At 44.1% G+C, this 18587-nt stretch overlaps 1 protein-coding gene across 9 annotated transcripts in view; it reads left to right on the top strand.

Annotated features, from left to right (window-relative positions):
* Nucleotides 1–320: 320 nt before the first annotated feature.
* LOC146205185 (uncharacterized) overlaps nt 321–18587 on the top strand; it is a 35975-nt gene continuing 17708 nt past the window's right edge. The window contains exons 1-4 of one of the 9 annotated variants that reach the window (XR_014704146.1): nt 321–456; nt 3437–3477; nt 9972–10284; nt 13147–13320. Coding sequence is in view for 5 of the 9 variants with exons in the window: in XM_084589870.1 (XP_084445996.1) it covers nt 387–456; nt 3437–3481; nt 9972–10142 (286 nt within the window). In the remaining 4 variants the exon portion in view is untranslated. Of the gene's footprint in view, nt 457–3436; nt 3594–9971; nt 10285–13146; nt 13321–18587 lie in introns of those variants that run through there. The other 8 variants (XM_084589872.1, XR_014704144.1, XR_014704147.1 and 5 more) reach the window with 8 other exon arrangements.

The following is an 18587-nucleotide window of genomic DNA, read 5'->3' as shown; positions in this document are numbered from 1 at the left end:
GTTTCTACATCGGCTCAGGGGCATGCGCGCAAAACTTCGCCCACGAAAAAAAAAAAAAAATCGTATCTGTGGTTATGCCAACAACTCGGCTGCGAATTCAATATTACGACTAAACTGAAATCAAAGACTTAAGAGCGGCATCGCATGTACAAGGTACCTGACAATGAGCATGCAGCGCATGCATATCGAAGCGCACGGGCGCACGCGTCGTCTGCTCCGTCGGCAGTGGCACTCCGTTTCACCGCAGCGCCACCGCAGCGATCATTCAGCGGCCGCCTCCGTCGCGGCCGGCGGACGAGAGACTAGCAATATTTCTAGGGACCCTAGTAGGGACCCTAATAACTTCATAAGGCTTCTGCGTTCTGCATTTTCTGCGCAGTTACATAATGCGCCGGTATCATTTTTTTCGTAGTGGCTTGGTACGGCTGGCACACCTTGTTCACCGCCGATCCCAAAGTAAGCATTTCACCGAACTTTTGTTTTTTTAGTGGAACTTTTCGAGGCACCGGCACATTGGCTAGACTGAAGGGACGGCTCTGCGCCGGCTAACGAAATTGCAGCGCCATGTCTCAGGGCCGCTGTGTTGCTGGACGCCGCGCCAGTAAAACTTCTCCGTCTCTGATAGAGTGCATCATTTATGCAATCTGTCTTATCCTCATAAGTCAGCACTGCTCTCAAGGTCTCAGTTGCACTTTTTTTTTTTACCTTTCATGTATAGTCTCTATACAACCAAACTGACACATTTTAGTCACTTTAGAGTGCTCATTGTTGTAAAATAAGCAAACCAAGACACACTTACAGAAGCCATACCAGGACAGGTGCCAAATTTAAAAGTGATTATCTGCTTGATTATACATACCTGCCCAGAAAAATTCCGACGACTTTTCAAAGTCCAGATTCATTATACGAGAATATGACAGTTGCGGCCATAAATGTGAACGTGGCACCCCAATAGGAGTTTTCACTACATGTTGAAAAATTTTATTGAACATTTGTCAATATGAAAATCTCTGTCGGTGGTATGATTTATGCATTTTTATTATTGCGACTGATCTGTATTACACCATTTGTACTGTTCGCCAGGTACACCTAGTCAAAATGATGCACTTTGGATGACTCAATAAATTGATGCATTATTGATGTGCTGCAATAAATTGTTGCTTTTATTAATATGCTACATTGGCTGTTGCTTTTGAAACTGAATTATTGTAGTTAATGTGCGAAACAGGTTGTTTTCAATTGAAGACTGATTAACAAATTATGCTTGCAGATGACATGGAAAAGATAGTGCTGCTCCCCACATTTTTTTGCAGCGAGAACTTCTATTGTCTGTGCTCTGTTTCATTCTTGCACATGCAACAGCCATCTATCTAAGGAAAGGTGTCGAGACTGTGACGAGCATTAGTGAGAAGTAACACATTGCCTTGCGGTGGTGCGCATAGTCCTTGAAATATCAAGTGCAGTGGCTCCCTTACTACCTTTTCTCCTCTGTGCTTGTTTTCACTGCAGTATATTCCTTTGCCATGCATGCTTAATTGATGTCACCGAGGGTAACCTTCCGGAAGTTTCTGTGATGACGCAGCGGTAAAGCCATTATGCTGCACAAACCAAGTTGCTGGTTTGATTCGTTCCACTTCACTTTATTACGGTAAAAACCTAGTGAGGGGTGTTACATGAAGAGTGAGAACACACATTATGGCAACCAAAGATGTACAAACATAAGATAAGGTCTGCTACGTTTTCAGCAAAAATATATGAGCATATGTTAGCAGCAATATCATCTTTCCAGTCTGTAGCTGCAGCACAGGAAAAAAAAGTGTCTAAAGGGACGGTGCAGACTTTTGGTCAGGCAACTTTAAATGGACGATGAGTTTTATCAGCAGAAGAAACATTACTAATGTAAGGAGCCTAGTTCAAATCGCTACGACATTTACCTAAGCATTCATATGATAGCACAAACTGCACAGGGGCATTACCTAATCTCTAGGAGAGATTAAACTGGTTATGGCAGCAGTGGAAAGGCAATTCTTTACATTTATGAAGGTTAACTTCCACGAAGGTTAATTGTTGCATCATTCCTGAATGCAGTTAGATCATCTTGAAGTGATGGTCTGAAGAAATAAATTTTTCACAGACTAAGTGCAGAAACTTCCATCTGTTGAAATGAATTCAAGGAATTGCAGTACATCATGCCTTATCTCCTGCACTGCAGGGCACTGTACACCCCATAGTTTCAACATATCCTCCTCAGACCCAGCATACACATAATGAAGATGTCTTTTATAGCACTTTTATTTTAACAGCTACATCAATTCTATGGCTGAAGTGTAAATGGAATTGGAGTGTGCTTGCAGTTTTCGCACACGTTTGCCTTTACAGGAATCTGCAGTGTTAGTAGGGCTGCTCTGAGCAGCCTTCCAAGTAGGCTGCTTTGTTCAGAGTTGGCTTCTTGCTCTAAGCCCCATGAATCTTTTAAGGTTCTCATGCTTCGTAATGAGACTTGTCATTGTGATTTGAATGTATCGACAAGTATGTATTTAACTAAGTATGTGCCCTTAGCGATGTAGGTTTCTGAATACTTAGAAACATGTGGCTAGGGCATGGAGAGAACTTTTAGCCCTATGCCTAGAACATTTCTTATGCCCATTAGAAGGAACACCTAGGCATCAAATAAATATTAGGACCAATGCCTACCAAAAGGAAACTTTCACTAAGGTCTAATGGCATAAGGATATGTGGCACACGTCAGAGCTACCCATAATTGAAAGAGGGCCAGGTTCAAACCAGCTGATGTTTGAACTGCAAACTGAGTAGTCCAGAAATCTCACTTGCAGTTTTTTTCATCAGACTGACAATAGTGCCGAGGTGTTTTCGTAACCAGAGTTTACTGGTGCAGTACACAGTGCTCTCCATTAGGTTCATAAGACCACTAGCAATTCACTGAGCCTGTAGTATCCTCTTACAGTTTGTTTTTAGGGTGGATGAGTTTGGTCAAATAGGTAGTATGGAAGACTGAATGGATGGGTGAAAATTTGCGACAGCATAACACAAGAATACTCTTCGGTGTTTTTTCTGTTTTCTTAGCCCTGGCATGTGGGCGAAGCCAGCGGAAATATAGGAATTTGGCAACATGGCATCATCATGAGTTTCTCTGCACTCCTCTGACACTTCAAGGAGAAGCCTAAGATATTAATCTGTGATTATGTCACCATTTTAAATGCTAGTACTACTTTGCATGCTTTCCCTACAAGCCTCCTGCATTTTCATTTTTGAATTTCGTCCAAATATCAAAGAAGCTTCTTCAGCTTCCCGTTAATGATGGGTCAGAAGGCATCTTATTTTTTTGCCTGGCTTAGTTATTCAGTACTAAGAGCGAAAATGAGTATGAAAAAGCAAGTCTTGTAATAATTTTTTTAATTGTGCTCACCCGTTTTAGGAGACCACTTACAAGAAGCACCAGGGACTTCGTTATGTCTCGTAGGTATGAAAGTGTTCTAGAAGCGTTGCTGCTGCCAGTGAAAAAAGTGATTTCTGGGAATGATGTGCAATGCGTTAAAAAACATGGAGAGTTGCATGGATTGTGGCAATCAATGGTAAATATTTAATAATTGAATTTTTCTTTTTCTCATTTTGTCTGGGTTTCAGTTTCAACAGCCATACAATAAGTTGTGATACAACAGCTGACTTGAGGTTGCATGAGGCATGTGGAACGTGCAACATGGTTGCTTCTTCCTTGTTTCTAATTGAAACCAACTCTCACCAACAGTTACCACAATTTAACTGTATTTCTTCATGTACAAGTCATGATATTCCTTCATGATACAAGAGCCATGTCTTTGGCAGCTTGTATTTGTAATAATCCTCATGAAGGTGATGCTATATACCTAGTGTGCTTGCTGTCCATCTATACTGTTGGAAGAGGCCTCAAAGTTGTATTTTCTTTTTGTGCTATTTGAATGTGACTGGACTTGACCTCTCTTATGCCAGTTAAGTAGCTTTTGCTTTCTTTTGTAGTCGTGTGCTACCAATGTTCCTGGCAACATTTCTTAGCTCAAGGTAATATGTTATCATTCAGATTTGCTAGTTTTTACTTGATTGCTTACCTTTCAATTTTTATTTTTATATTAGTAGCACTTTCTGTACTATTCAATTGTAGTCATTGCCTTAGATTTTAGTTTTCACCTGCCACGATGCCTGGTGGCTGGGCTTTTTGACTGCTGAGCCCAAGGACGCAGTGTGGTGGCTACATTTTATTAGAAGCAAAATTAAAAGATACTCGTGTGCTGTGTGATGTCAATGGACTTTAAAGAAGCCAGATTCCAGAGCCCACTGCATCATCCCCAGTAAACCATGGATACTGCCTCCACTTTTTTCAGTTTTCTTCTCGTTAATGGTTGGTTAACAGCAGTTTATATATCCTTCCTGATGTTCAAATTTCTGACAGCATATTCGTTAAGTTGTTTGATTTATGGGGTAAATTTAACGTCCCAAAGGGATTCAGGCTATGAAAGATGTCACAATGGAGGACTCTGGAAATTTCGACCACCTGGGGTTCTTTCACGTGCCCACAAACATGCCCAATACATACGACTCACACGCACATCAACGGGTGTGCCACATACTCTCTCATCTCGGAGTCAGAATACCCGCCAACGACCCAGACCTCTTCCCTATCCCCAAGCATATCCGCAAGGAGCTTATTATTAAGCCCCTTCCTCGAAATATGCATCCCCATCTCCACGAACAGCGCCGTATAGCCCATGCTAAGGCACTCCACCGACAGTATGTCTTCGACTCTGAAGCCGCATGGGTGGATGCAGCATGCACAGGCGTAAGCGCCGCTGCTGCCGCAGTAAACTCCTCTTTCTCCTCACTTTTTGAGCTGCCCTACCAAACATCACCTCCGAAGAAGCCGAGGAAGCTGCAATAGCTGCCGCCATAACGTATACGAAAGCAAATTACATTCTCAGCGACTCCAAAACTGCCATTCAAAATTTTGCGCAAGGCAGAGTCCATAGTCCAGCCTTTGACATTCTAAGCATGTCTGCTGCGCAAAACCCGTCACGCCAAGTGGAGCTGATTTGGGTGCCGGCGCACTTCAGGAACCCCGGCAACGAGGCTGCCAACTTTTTAGCTCGAGGTACCATACACCGGGCACAGGAAGCCTCCGACCTGGGATTCACGAGGGAGCGCATGCACACTTTCAGCGAGCTGACCGAGGCCTACAGAGCTACTCGGCAGCTATACTCTTCGCCTCACTCATCCCTAGACAATAGACGTGCCACTCTTTGGAGACGTCTCCAAACGCACACCTTCCCATCCCCTCAATCTCTTTCTTACTATCATCCCCTCTATCCTACACCCGCATGCACCCTCTGTCCCGAATCACACGCTAACGCCCTTCACATCTTAACACTCTGCCCGGCGGACCCTCCCCCGCGGGGCCTGGAGCACCTTATCACCTGGGAGGACTGGGAGGCCCTGCTGCGCTCTACGGACCTGGCTGACCAGGAAACTGTCACAAGCCAGGCTACCAGCATAATGGACCTTCGGGGCATGAACGCTTGAGTGCAGTGGGGCCGTGCGGGGGCCCAGGGATCTGCGAGTCCCAAACTCCTTTGCTTAAATAAAGTTTTATCCATCCATCACATGCACTAATATTGCACAGCACACGGGTGCCTGGCTTTTTGCCTCCACCGAAAAGCGGCACAGTAGTCGAACGCCCTAACCACTTTGCCACCTCGGTGGGGCCATTCACATTAGGTGTGTACTTCCTTGGGGTATTTTCAGAAACAGGCGTTTGTTCTGTGGTGCGATGTTGTTGATGTTTTGGTAAATACTAGCTAATGTGGGCTACACATGCTGCTTCTTGGTACCGTTAATTCTTGGTAACTTGAAGCTATTTAGGGGGAACAATAAGCAAGGATAAATGCAGGAGGCAAAGAAAGAAAGACACTTAGCATACTTGTGAATAGTAAATTTATTTCCAAACATCAGCAGTTAGGTAGAAAATTGGAGGAGTGCCATGCTTTTGCTAGTCGGCATACCTACATTGAGTATTTTATGGATCTAGTCATCTCTGGGATAGATCAAGTGGTTAGATGCGAATTCATCATTCTTGGTTGTTAGCAGTAATATATTTCTGCCATATTTCTCATCTTCTTTTTTCTCCACAAGAAAGGGCTATTGTCTTCTCACGCAGCAGTGTCCAGTTGCCTTTCTTGCAGTGGGCTGTTAGTGTTCGTGAGGCAGTGATGTGTTAGACGTTCTGGTGCCCTCGTAACCTTCCATTAAAACAGCGACTCACTGGCATCGCATAAAGAGAACATTAAGTCGAGTAATGCTGTATGCAACTTGCCATTCAGAACCACAGATTTTCACATTGTTCAAGTTTCAGGATTCATTATCACCCTTATATCTGCGGTGTTGTTCATGAACCTCTTACACATAGAAATTAATTGCTATATATACCGGGGGTAAACAGTAATGCAAAACACACTGTACTTACCTGATTAAAACACCTATCTTCATTAATGAAAATTGAGCCTTGCATTACAAAAAAAAGTTGTGCTAACAACAGGCCCTGTGCACTCAAGTGTCATTTTGATCAGCGCATCTAAGATGAGCTTAGTGTACAAAGTATTAACTGGTTATGTTATCCCGTCTCAAGACATCTATACTGCAACCACTGGCCTAAATAAGCCTGTGAAAAATGGCATTCAGCAACTGTAAAGTGAGTGACAAGTTCTTGGCTCATGCACATTTATGCTAAGGAACAACACCAAGTATGGTTTGAAGGATGGAGTGACAGCATGGTCAGTTGGGGGGTGGGGCATTATCCCATCTCTCATGAGTCAGAGAATTTTTGACAAATGCAGCACTTTAGATGCAATGGACAGCACAGAGAATTATATGCTCTATTGTGGGGACAACACAGTACTGTCCTAGAGCGACGGGCACTAACGCTCAAGCAGATATGAGCATCACATTTAGACTTTGGCACAGATATGCCATTTTCTGTTTTCATGAATGCATGTGCTGAAATTGTGTAATTAGAAGAAATGATAGGGGGGAAAAAATTGGCACACAAAATTGGATTGATTTTATTTTTGTGTACAGAAGTTTTTTTTTTTATTGTTACTGTATGCATGGATATAGACAAGGTTTAGGCAATGGTCTGACTACTTTGAAAAGAAAGGTTGGACTTTACTTGAAAGCATGGTTTGTTTTTATATTGAGATTCCACACCCTTTCCTTAGTACTAAACAGACCGAAAAAAAACTAGCACTTCTTAACACCCGTGGCTAGAGTGCTACAGACCAGACACAGCTTATGCGCCATAAAACACAACACACAACAACAAAATGCTGACAAGGCACAGTACTGACTCGTGTCCTGTGTTGTTGCATTGTAGACATCAAGTTTGCAAACCAACTCTCCCAACAATTCCTGTCTTGTCTTAGACACACTCTAAGCAAGTTGGGAAAGAAATAGATGGCAGAAATCCCAACATTACAGGCGTATGGTCACAATTTTCAAAGAGAAAAAACAAAATACAAGAAAAGCCTTTTTTAGAGAACTAGAAAATACCTACTTTTTGTGGTAAGGCTAAACAAACCTGGGTCCATATTCGAAGTTTGCATTGTTTCCAGAAGTGTTGTTTTCGTCCTCTACACAAGTCACCTGGTTGGTGGAAAAACTGGAACTGGATCGATGTCAGTTCATTTGCCACTGCGAGCGATGACAGAAAGTGAATGCACAGTGCCACTTCTGGTTTTGGTGTTTTCAGGTGAGGGCAAAAAAACTATGAAAACAACTCAAACTTGGAATACAGGCCCTGATTTAGCCCGGATAACATTACATGACCCACAGCTTAACTTGAACAGGTTCAGCTCATATACCTTTGCCCATATGTATGAAAAAAAAAAAAAAATAGCACACCAAACGTTTTTCACACCAGTTCACAGACATTGCAGTATTAGCCGGCACTGAAGGAATTTTTAATGGTGAATATAGTGCTTGCTACAGTTCTTGCACTACTGGCTGGAAGTAAACTCTGCTGGCACCTAATTGAACACTTCAACTTCACCCTTACATCAGCATTTTAGGAAACGTGCTGCCTTATACAGAAAACTAAAACATGGGCTGCATGAGCTAGATAATAGTCTACATCTGCAGACAGAGTATTCTGTTTCTATTCCAAGCTTCGTGATGGAGATTCCAAGTTATTGACATCCACTAAATCTGGGGGCTACAGGCTTTGAAACGTTGACAAATCATATTAGGTTCCACCAAATTTGGGCAGAGGCATATCTTAAAATTATGGTGACTGCACTTGCAACTCATCATGAAGCAAGGATAGGTATGCTGGAAGAGCTACGTAGAGCACCTGATTAGGGTAGCACTTTTCTCTCGAAGCACTGCATAGCAGTTCATGGCTCTTCACACTATATTTTCATGTAAACGTTATGAGATTAGTCAATCTTCTTGATGTATATAGTGAGGTCATGAAAGAACACTTGAGGTGTGGGCTGTGCCGAGATGGGGCAGATCGATGTTGTGGGAAAACCAATCAGAATGAAATGACATGATGGCGCAGGATATAGGTAAGCATATCACAGGAAGGCTGAAAGCTGCAAATTATTGTTCTGTTGTATTTGACCGCATGACTGGTATCAGCCACATGGAGTTAACTTCTTTACAGCTTTACAGTTTGCTTCTTGGATGGCAAGATCCATATCCAAGAATGCCAACAGGTTCAAACCTGTCAATGAGGCCACTGGAGCGGGCCTTACCGAGAGCATTTTATCAGTTCTTCAAGAGCTAAGTATCAAAATTGAAGCTTGTTGTACCCAAGGAAACAACAGCAGCACTAACGTGAAGAGGCAAAAAAAAACAAGGACCCATGTGCTATGAAAGAAAGGGATAAGGGAGGAATAGAGTGCCAGAACGGAATTTAGTGCGAACACTAAAGAATGCATACGTGATGTCTATGGACATGGTCATGTTTCTTTTACTCTATTCGGGGTTTTATGTGTGCATGAAAGCTAAAAAAAGTAACGTGAGAGCAATTGGGTTACTTTCTGGAAGTCATATTTACTTTTTGTGAAGAGTAATTGGCAGTGTAAATTAATTAGATGCATGCAGTTTTTAGGGGCATAATTAGCAATGTAATTGAATTACTTTTAAGTAATGATTTTACCATCTATGTTTCACATAAATAAAGTAGCATATGAATCTATAAGCCTTCCTTTGTGACTTCACAAATGTTGTAAGAAAAATTGTGCATGCTGAACTGCTGCGCAGCTTCTATCATGCTCTCAAGAACAGAAAAATCAGTCTGGGTTTAACTCAGCTTAATTTGGCATGGCTTTGCGTGGCAGTTTATTATTGAGAAACTGGCACAGAGATTGGCAAAGTATCTTCAATTGGTTTGGTTTGTGGAGTAAGGAAAGCCACATTCTCTGTCTCACTTCTCTGTTGATACCTACTACCTTTACAATTAACCGCATATGATCAGAGGTACATATGTCGTCTATTCAAATCCTTATTGCAAATTGGTCTCCCATTTCATTAGCACATGGCTGCTAATGGGAAGTGAAAAGGTGTGACGTCACCCTGAATATTACACTAAGAATAGGTGCCTTGCACTTTTGATATGAAATTGTTATATTTTTGGTGCGCGCTCCTTGCTCATGCCACTCATAAGTTAAGTAGGGCTCTCGCGTTAATAAATGCTAAGCACCTTTGTGACAAACTTATGCACTTATGCAGCCTGAGAGGGGAACAGGGCCCGCTTCCTTCTGGTTGTGGCACTCCTTTTAATGTCCTTGAGTTTATACTAAATCACAACCATGTGGAATTTCCCGTGCACAAAGTTGGCTCCTGTGATACTCTTATCCTAATACTGGCATGGAATTAGAGCCATCACACTTTCCGACATGCATCTTGTGCCTCTTCTGTTGCTGCAGGTTGCTGGCACCCTTGCAGTGATGTCGACCAAGGAAGACAAGCAGTCTCATGGGGCTTCCGATCTGCCTTCATTGACAACACAGTTGTGGATGGCGCCATCAGCCTGAAAAATGTCGGTGCCTTCGGCCACTGTCAGCATCATGACATTACGGAGCGAGATTGTCTTCGAGGTCTATCATCAAATCAGCATCTGCCAATGAAAACCACGTGACACTGATCAACCTTATTTGATTTGAGCTAGACATTGACTGCATGGGATTCGGAGCCAACAGCCTTGCCACCGTGCAGCTTGTGCCTCTTCTGTTACTGCAGGTACAATTACAGTCAGACCCGGATAATTCGAATTTTGGTGATATTGAACTCACAGAAATCCCCTTGAAAATGCCATGTAAAAGTGTAGGAAGGCTGTGTCGTATGTCGAACTCCAATTTCATCGATCGTTTGAGCCTTCCCCAAAGATGATCACATCACGCTCGCTATTTGCCGCGTGACCTTTTTAAGCCACGCGCGGAAGGAATGAGATAACAGTTCGGCGCTGCATCTTTTCCCCAAAGGCGTGCGCATCTGCAGTTATCGTTTGCCGCGGGCCAGCACGTGACATTTGCAAGCCATATGCGTGAAGGAACAAGAGGGAACCAGTGTGGCAATGGCCGCTACGTAGCTGACGCAGCCAATGTAGCTGTGGTGTTCGAGAGAGGGGAACAACACAATAGAGCGAAACACAAGCGTGTGCCCATTCTTTCTCTCTCTCTCCTCTCTCTCTTTCCCGGTTTTCATTCGTAGCAGCACGCACTGCGCATGTACTGACAAGCCAGCTCGGCCTGTGGCAGACAGAACGTCGGACGCTTTCTCCAGTGTGTGTTGTGAACCCTCTGTGCGCGGCAGGTGATAGGCGATGCGCATCTTACGCCGTTGTACTGAACATGCGAAGTAGCGTGGCAGCTACAGACGTTAAAAAGCGGCAGATTTTTCTTTTTTTTTTTCTTTTTTTGCGAGAGTTGTCCATGTTTGTCGTTGTACTTAACATGCGGCGCAGCGTAAGCTATGACGGCTGCGGACTTAAGCTGCAAATTGCTTTTTTTTTTTTTTTTTTTTTTTTTGCGAGAGTTGTCCATCTTTGTCATTGTACTGAACGTGTGGCGTAGCGTAAGCTATGGCGGCTGCAAACGTTAAGAAGCGGCAGATTTTTTTCTTTTTTTGTGAGTCGTCTATTCTTGCATCTATGAATCAACGAAAACATGCGGTCAGCTGCTATCATGACACCGGCTTTTAGCATTGCTCGCTTCAAACAGCATTTGCAGTTAATGCGCTTTCCAATGATTTTGTGACAGTGGACTCCACCCTCCTCAAACACAGCGTGATGAATCGAACGAAGCTTGTGCAATCAAGATATTACGGGCACCCTGCCAAGTTCGCTCCCCACCACCGCAGGAGCTAACATCAAAAGTGTAGTCAAAAGATAAACATGTCGTGACGTTATCGCTGCGCAACATTTTGGCGCGCTGCCAATAAATGAGCTGCGGATGCGACGGCCAAAATGGAGGGACATGCCACCGACTAACGTTTTATTTTATTTTTTTCAAATTCTCGGCTGCAAATACAGAGGGTGGGTTCATCTGCGACAAATACGATATCATTTATCACGATCGCAAGCTGATTTCTGTATATCAAATTAACGATATATTGAACTATTTCGCGATCCCGGGACTTCAAGTTCGATATATCCGGGTTCAACCGTAATTATCCAATTTTGGTTTGAAGATTCATGTGTGCCATGCTAGCTCCACATTTCAGAAGTGCTGTGCCTGTTTGCTGAAAATGAATATCGATGAGGCTTCGTAGGAAATGTTTTAAATTTTTCATGCACTGAGTGTCATACCTTGCACTGTTGTTGAGTTAAGCGCCAGTTTACTCGATACCAGGGAGCTAGAATTGTTTGCAAGCTTACTAGATGGTCAAGCTACAATCTTGAGCAAATTAAGGGCCATTGATATCGGACTTTTGCAAAGATGGTCATATGACAGAAGGACAGATTGCTGTGCGCAGCTAACAAGAACTAGAAATACAGGGTAGTATTGCTTACTGACGCTGCTGGCTTGACACTGCGGATGCAGTAAAAAGGGTAGGCTGGCGTGGTGGCGCCACATGTGCCTTGATTGTAGGTTGCCTCAGTGTGCATACTTCACTGGTAAACGAGTGCCACTTTTGGCGCCGTATGCAGGTCAGGTCTGCAGATAGTGCAAATATTAACTCAGTGCTCTAAAGAGCATCTCCATAGTTGCAAAGTGCCATAGTTGCCACTCAGTGGCATTTTATTTCTGCCATCTGCACCCCACTCAAGTTTAACAGCTGCAAGATCACGTACACTGTTTCATTAGTGTTGATCATGCATTTTCCCAGTTAACCTTTGCTGAAGTGACAAGAATCTATTCTAAACGACAGTGTGAGCTAAACTGATTTCTTTATCAACATTTACCTTGAGGAAAGCTTTTGTCTTAAATGAAATCGTGACAGGCCAGCCACTTGGACTTGGCCACCATGGTTTCATTACTTATTTGCCAGTCATCATCAAGGAAAGGTGCTCCCACAGAATATCATTCTAGGAAATAGCTGTTCTCCTAGCACTTTTGAGGGCCAGGCGTATCCAAAAGTGTAGTTGCTACACTGATGGGGCAATTTAAGGGCAACACGCTTCATGCACATGAACAGCATTCCATCCAGGGATGCATGGCTGCTGGTTTAGGTAATGGACAGGCATTGACCCAAGAAATTATCTCGCCATATTAGAGCTTCACAGCAGGTACAGCACAAAGACATTGCAGTAGAGTTCAAGAAGCAAACAATTACTATTAACTAAACTTGGTTAGGCTTAGTTGCCCAACGCTGCATTGAAATGTAGACGCACACCCTCTCACTCACCCCCCATTGGGCACTAGCTTCCTTTGTGTAAATTTTATGAGATCGCATGAAACATGGGTGTGTATATAAGCGTGGAAAGTTTTAAAGTCATTGGAGATTGGTACACACTTATGCATGCAAAACAATGCTAATTCAGTGGATTAGCAAGTTAAATGTATCTACGCAACTTTTAGAAAGACGTGATGAATGCAGTGGTGAACATTATGAGTTGTAAGATAGACCAGTTGTAACAGTTTTGCATGCACATCTCCGCAGGGGCACCTTGTGTGATGAGGTGTTGGTGCTTGGAGCTACCACGGACCCTTAGCCCCCATACTGAAACTGTCATCCATACCACAGCGAAAGGCTGTGAGGTGAATGGTAGAAACCATGAACGGTGGTGGTCGAGGCCGTGGTCAAGCCTCAGCCGATGGGCGCTTTGTCTATCAGGTGAGGGGCTCCAGTACCTTCTCTATATGAGAGTGAATCAGACACTACAAAATTTTAGGCGCACTTATTTTATATGTGCTGTATGGAAATGTCTGCAAATAAACATGATCAGACCTTGAAAAGGGGTCGCACCAATATAAAAAAACTGATTCCACATAAAACAGAAGCATTTATTACATTCTTTATTGTTATTGCCCACTCCATGACTGATGAACCAGTAGCCAACCTGTCTGCTTTTGTCTTCGCAAAAACAATAAAGAACTTCATTGTCAAGAACTACAAAACTAAAAACCGAGAACCAAAGACCTTCTTGTCAAAATAAACACCAAAGATCAAAGTAACAAACAGCTGTCTGCAAAATCTTAGCAAGTTGAGTTTACATGTGACTCCTCACCGTGCTCTCAACTACACATAGGCTGTCATTTCTAAGCAAGAGCTACTACAACGTACTCATGGAGAAATCGAAAAACTTGCTGAGCAAGCAGCATTTGTAGCCTGCCGAATCACCATTAAACAAACAGTACAGAGATCAAGCCAAACACATTGTCCTAACTTTCAACAGCACAACTCTATGGGATTCCATCCAAGCAACATACCTACATGCAAAGTCCACCCCTGTATCAAATCCAAAGCGGTGTCATCTAAAACATTCCAATTAAAATCACGAAAAAGAAATGGTGACGTAAAAGTAAGTCGGTGCAACTCAATTTTTCTGATTTAGGACAGCAATACATAGCCTTTCTCATGTTCATTAATCATACGTCAGTTGAAAGCACAAAGTCTTCTATAATTTGACCTCTTGAGTCTGTAGGTTCACTTCTCCAAAAAGAAGAGGGAGCATCAAGATCCCCAATGTCACACAAGGCTCTAGCAATTGTTCAATAAGGCCTTCTAAATCATGGATGGTGAAGAGAGATGTGAGAGCACACCGAATTGTGTCAGCTGCAGCGGCACATGGCGTGTACTTCAGGTCATGCTCAATCTGGAATACAGAGAAATTATCGTTTTGAATACAGCAGAAAGCCTAACATACCTTGAGGCAAGAAAACAACTCACCTTCCTACATAAGGGCACATATTCTGAAGAAACGTGGGTAAAGCAACTGCGTTCAATTTCAGTCGGCACATAGGTCGAGATGCTGGACCTGGTATCAACATCCTTGTCCCCATCCTGTTGGCAAAAGCTTGTGGCACAGCCTACAGGTTTGATAATTTTGGATCACGCAGTCAGCATCGGAGGCTCTCGGTCGCCTCCTTCGGTACCGGCCTTCTCGGCAACAGGCACTCAGGACAGTGCTGCTGAACTGGGCCTGACCCCCCACCCCACTAGAAAGGCAACTACTGTTCCAACAGACTCTGTTGCTGAAGCAGAGCCTGGTACAGTAGTACTACCGACAAAAGTGCATGTGAAGGCAATGGCCCATCGTGACCGAGAATAATCCTCGTCCACCGTGGAGGACATCGATGTCAGCGAAAGCCTGCTGGCATCCAAAGCCTACACACCTGCAGCATCTCCACAGACGTTCAGCGCCATTAGAGTGGCGATGGATTCAGCTCTCAGCTCTCTGCCACTGCAGTGGCAGCAGAATTCACTAGAAAGAAGACGGAAGTCAGGAATAACTCCCTTCTGAGAATAAATAACTTATCCTGAATGCCAGGTTATCACAGTAGCTTGTTTAATGTAGCGGAATTGTATAGGATTACTAAGAAATTGCACAGACATTACATATAAATTCAAAACAGTGGCACCCACAGCTCTGTGCCTACAAGAAACGATCCTAGAGCCACAACGTACAAATATCTTGAAAAGTATAACACTTTCCAAAAAGATAGAGTGCAGGCTAGCAGACTGTCAGGAGGCATCGCAATAATGACAGTAGCTGTAAACATCATTAGCCATCAAACAATAACACTATGCTCTGTGTACATGCCACCACACCTCACATTTACCATCCATGATTTAGAAGACCTTATTGAACAATTGCCAGAGAGAGAGAAATAACATTTATTGCACCCGTCAAAAGGTTGGTGAGGATCCGAGGCGAAGCTCTGTCCCAACCATGTCCTCCCCCTCAGCCGTGGACCTGGATCCCTTGGATCTTAGCAGCGGCCAGGGCAAGACGGATGACTTCTCGTTGCCCTTTTTCGTCCTGCTTGAGAAGTAGTGCCTCCCAGGACTCATCTGTTCGGTCAGGTGGGGGTTCGGGAATACTCCAGTCTGTAGCTTACGCCACATAACCTCCTCGCTTTTGGTGAGTTGCTTACACGCTTTTGGTAGTACTGATCTGCCTAATTTGTAATGATTTAGGATATCTTGGTAGGTGTTAAGGTCATCGTCGAACTGCAGGGGCTCCTCATCGCACAAGGGGTACGGGGTTGCGCATAAGTCGTCACTGGGATCCCGGAATGTAGCTAATCCTCGGGCCAGTACGTGCGCTTTCTCGTTCCCCCTCAACCCCTGGTGCGCCAGTGTCCAAATGAGCGCGACCTGCTCTGCCGGTGGTGAACCACTGGCCAACACTCTTGCTGCCATGGCCGAAATGCGGCCCGCGTCAAAGTTTCTAATCACTGATTTCGAGTCTGTAACTATAATTTTGACCTGTTGTTGCGTTAGAGCTAGCGCGATGGCCACCTCTTCCGCCTCCGTTGTGGTCGAATTTCTGGTGCTGCAGCATACTACCGAGCCCCCGTCTTCTCTAGTTGCTACTGAAACACGTCCCCTACCGTTCGCGCATTGTGCGGCATCTGTATATAAGACGTCCTGTCTTCCCTCAAAACGGGCTTGCAGCGCTGTTGCTCTATCACTCCTCTGGCTCTCATGGTAAACGGGGTGCATATTTTTAGGGAGCGGAGGTATTTTTAATTTGTCTCTAACCTGTCTAGGTACTTTTTCTGTACGTCTGGAGCATGCTTGCGGCTCATACCCCAGTTTTTCCAAGATGCTCCGACCAGTACGACTGCGCAGCAGTCTCTGGTATTGTGAAGTCCTTGCAGCTTCAATGAGCTCTTCGAGGGTATTGGAGACCCCTAGTCTCATAATCTTGTTTGTCGATGTATTGGGTGGTAAACCTAGTGCCGTTTTTATCCCTTTACGAATGAGAACATCGTTTCTCCTTTTCTGCCTTGTGAAGCCGTAAATACGGCGCCACGTAGACTATCCTACTGATTATAAAAGACTGGACTAGCCTGGAGGTTAGCTTCTTTCATTCCCGCATGTTTGTTTGCGATCCACTTCAGGAGTCTACAGGTTTGACTGGTGCTAGCGTCTAGCCTCTGTATCGTTTCCGAGTTCCTGCCGTTGGCCTGAATTTGTAATCCCAGAACTTTAATGGTTGCCACCGTTGGTATAACGTTACCGTTGACCCTGAGTGTTATTTTCGGGTTATCCTGCTTTATAAGCCGACGTGAGAACGAGCGTGACGTGAGAACGAGCGCTTCCGATTTCTCAGCCGAACATCTGAGCCCGATCGGTTCTAAGTATCTTTCTATAACTTCGATTGCCCGCTGGAGTGTCTGTTCAATTTCACCGTCACTGCCCCTGCACATCCACAGAGTCAGGTCATCTGCATATAATGTATGGTGTAGCCCTTGGATTTCGTCTAGTTTTGGGGGGAGACCAATCATGGCGATATTAAACAGCGTCGGGGACAACACCGATCCCTGTGGTGTGGCTTTGTTTCCCAGTCGAATACCTTCTACTGTATGTCCCCCCATACTGATAGTTGCCGTTCTATCGCTGAGGAAGTCGCGTATGCAGTTGTACGTGCGAACTCCAACATCTAATGCACTGAGATTCTGCAGAATAGCCGAGTGCTTCACGTTGTCAAAAGCTTTTGACACGTCTAGACCAACGATCACCCTGGTGTCTACTGTTGAATTGTGTATGATCTGTTCTTTTAGCTGCAGCATGACATCGCATGCGGCCAAATGCGGTCTAAATCCTATCATGGTGTTCGGATAGATATCGTTGTCCTCCAAAAACCGGTTCAGCCGGGCCTGAACAACATGCTCCATTAGTTTCCCCACGCATGACGTGAGCGAGATCGGACGCAAGTGTTCGAAACCCGGCCGCTTCCCCGGCTTCGGGAGGAATACAAGGTTTGCGGCCTTCCATGTCGCCGGCAGCCGACCAGCCTCCCAACACTCCTAGCCTTATGTGATATTTGGGTATCTTAATGCTCACTCTTGTTTTTGGAGAAGTGAACGTACAGACTCAAGAGGTCAGATTATAGAAGACTATGCTCTCAACTGACATATGAATAATGAACATGAGAACGGCTACATACTGCTGTCCTAGCTCGGGAAAATTTAGTTGGTTTTGGTTTGGTTTGTGGGGTTTAACGTTTCAAAGCGACTCAGGCTGTGAAAAACGCCGTAGTGGAGGGCTCCGGGAATGTCGACCACCTGGGGCTCTTTAACATTCACTGACATCGCACAGCACACAGATGCCTCGCTTTTCGCCTCCATCAAAAAGTGGCTGCTGAGGCCAGGATTCGATCCTGCGTTTTCAGGAACAGTAGTCAAGCGCCGTAACCATTGTGCCACCCTGGCGGGGCAGGAAAATTGAGTTGCATTGACTTATCTTTTACATCACCATCTCCTTTTCATGATTTTAATTAGGATATTTTAGATGACCCAAAGTGGAGTAATCACTGACCTGCAGTTTTAACGTCATCCTCTGCACCCATCATCCGTATGAGGCCACAATGCTGAAAAGCCTGCCTCACAGATTGGGCAGATTTTAGTGCGAATTCCACTTTAAAGGAGACCTCACCATAGAAGAATTAAATGAAAAGTTCACAACAAGTATAATATCAGCATCAGTAACAGCCATCCCGCAAACATCAGAACACTCGTGCAAAAAACATAGTATATGGTCGACAAAAGAATGTGAATTAGCCAAAAAACAGCAAAACAAAGCTTCCGCAGGTACCTCATTGCTGAGAACCTACTTATCTTTAATATGGCTAGAGCCAGAGCTTGGTACGTTGGGCGACATGTAGAGAAAACTGCCTGACAGAAATATTTATCCTCTATAAACAGTTTAGTAACATCAAATTGTGGAAACAAGTTCTTAAATTCACTGGCAACCATTCTCCATTCACATTTCCAATGCTGACAACATCTGGTCCACAAACTGCATTAGAAGAGCAGGCCAATATTTTGGGAGAGCATTTTTACAAATTGTCAAGTATGCATTCATAGAGTACAAAGCTACAGCAGAAAAACAAACTTCCTTTCAGAACAGGCGTGCATGAAGATTGCAAT

The sequence above is a fragment of the Amblyomma maculatum genome, chromosome 1 (assembly GCF_055883805.1).
Source record: "Amblyomma maculatum isolate TAMU_Amacu chromosome 1, ASM5588380v1, whole genome shotgun sequence".
Lineage (NCBI taxonomy): Eukaryota > Metazoa > Arthropoda > Arachnida > Ixodida > Ixodidae > Amblyomma > Amblyomma maculatum.
The sequence above is the reverse complement of the archived record's forward strand: the minus strand, read 5'-3'. Positions and strand labels throughout refer to the sequence as shown.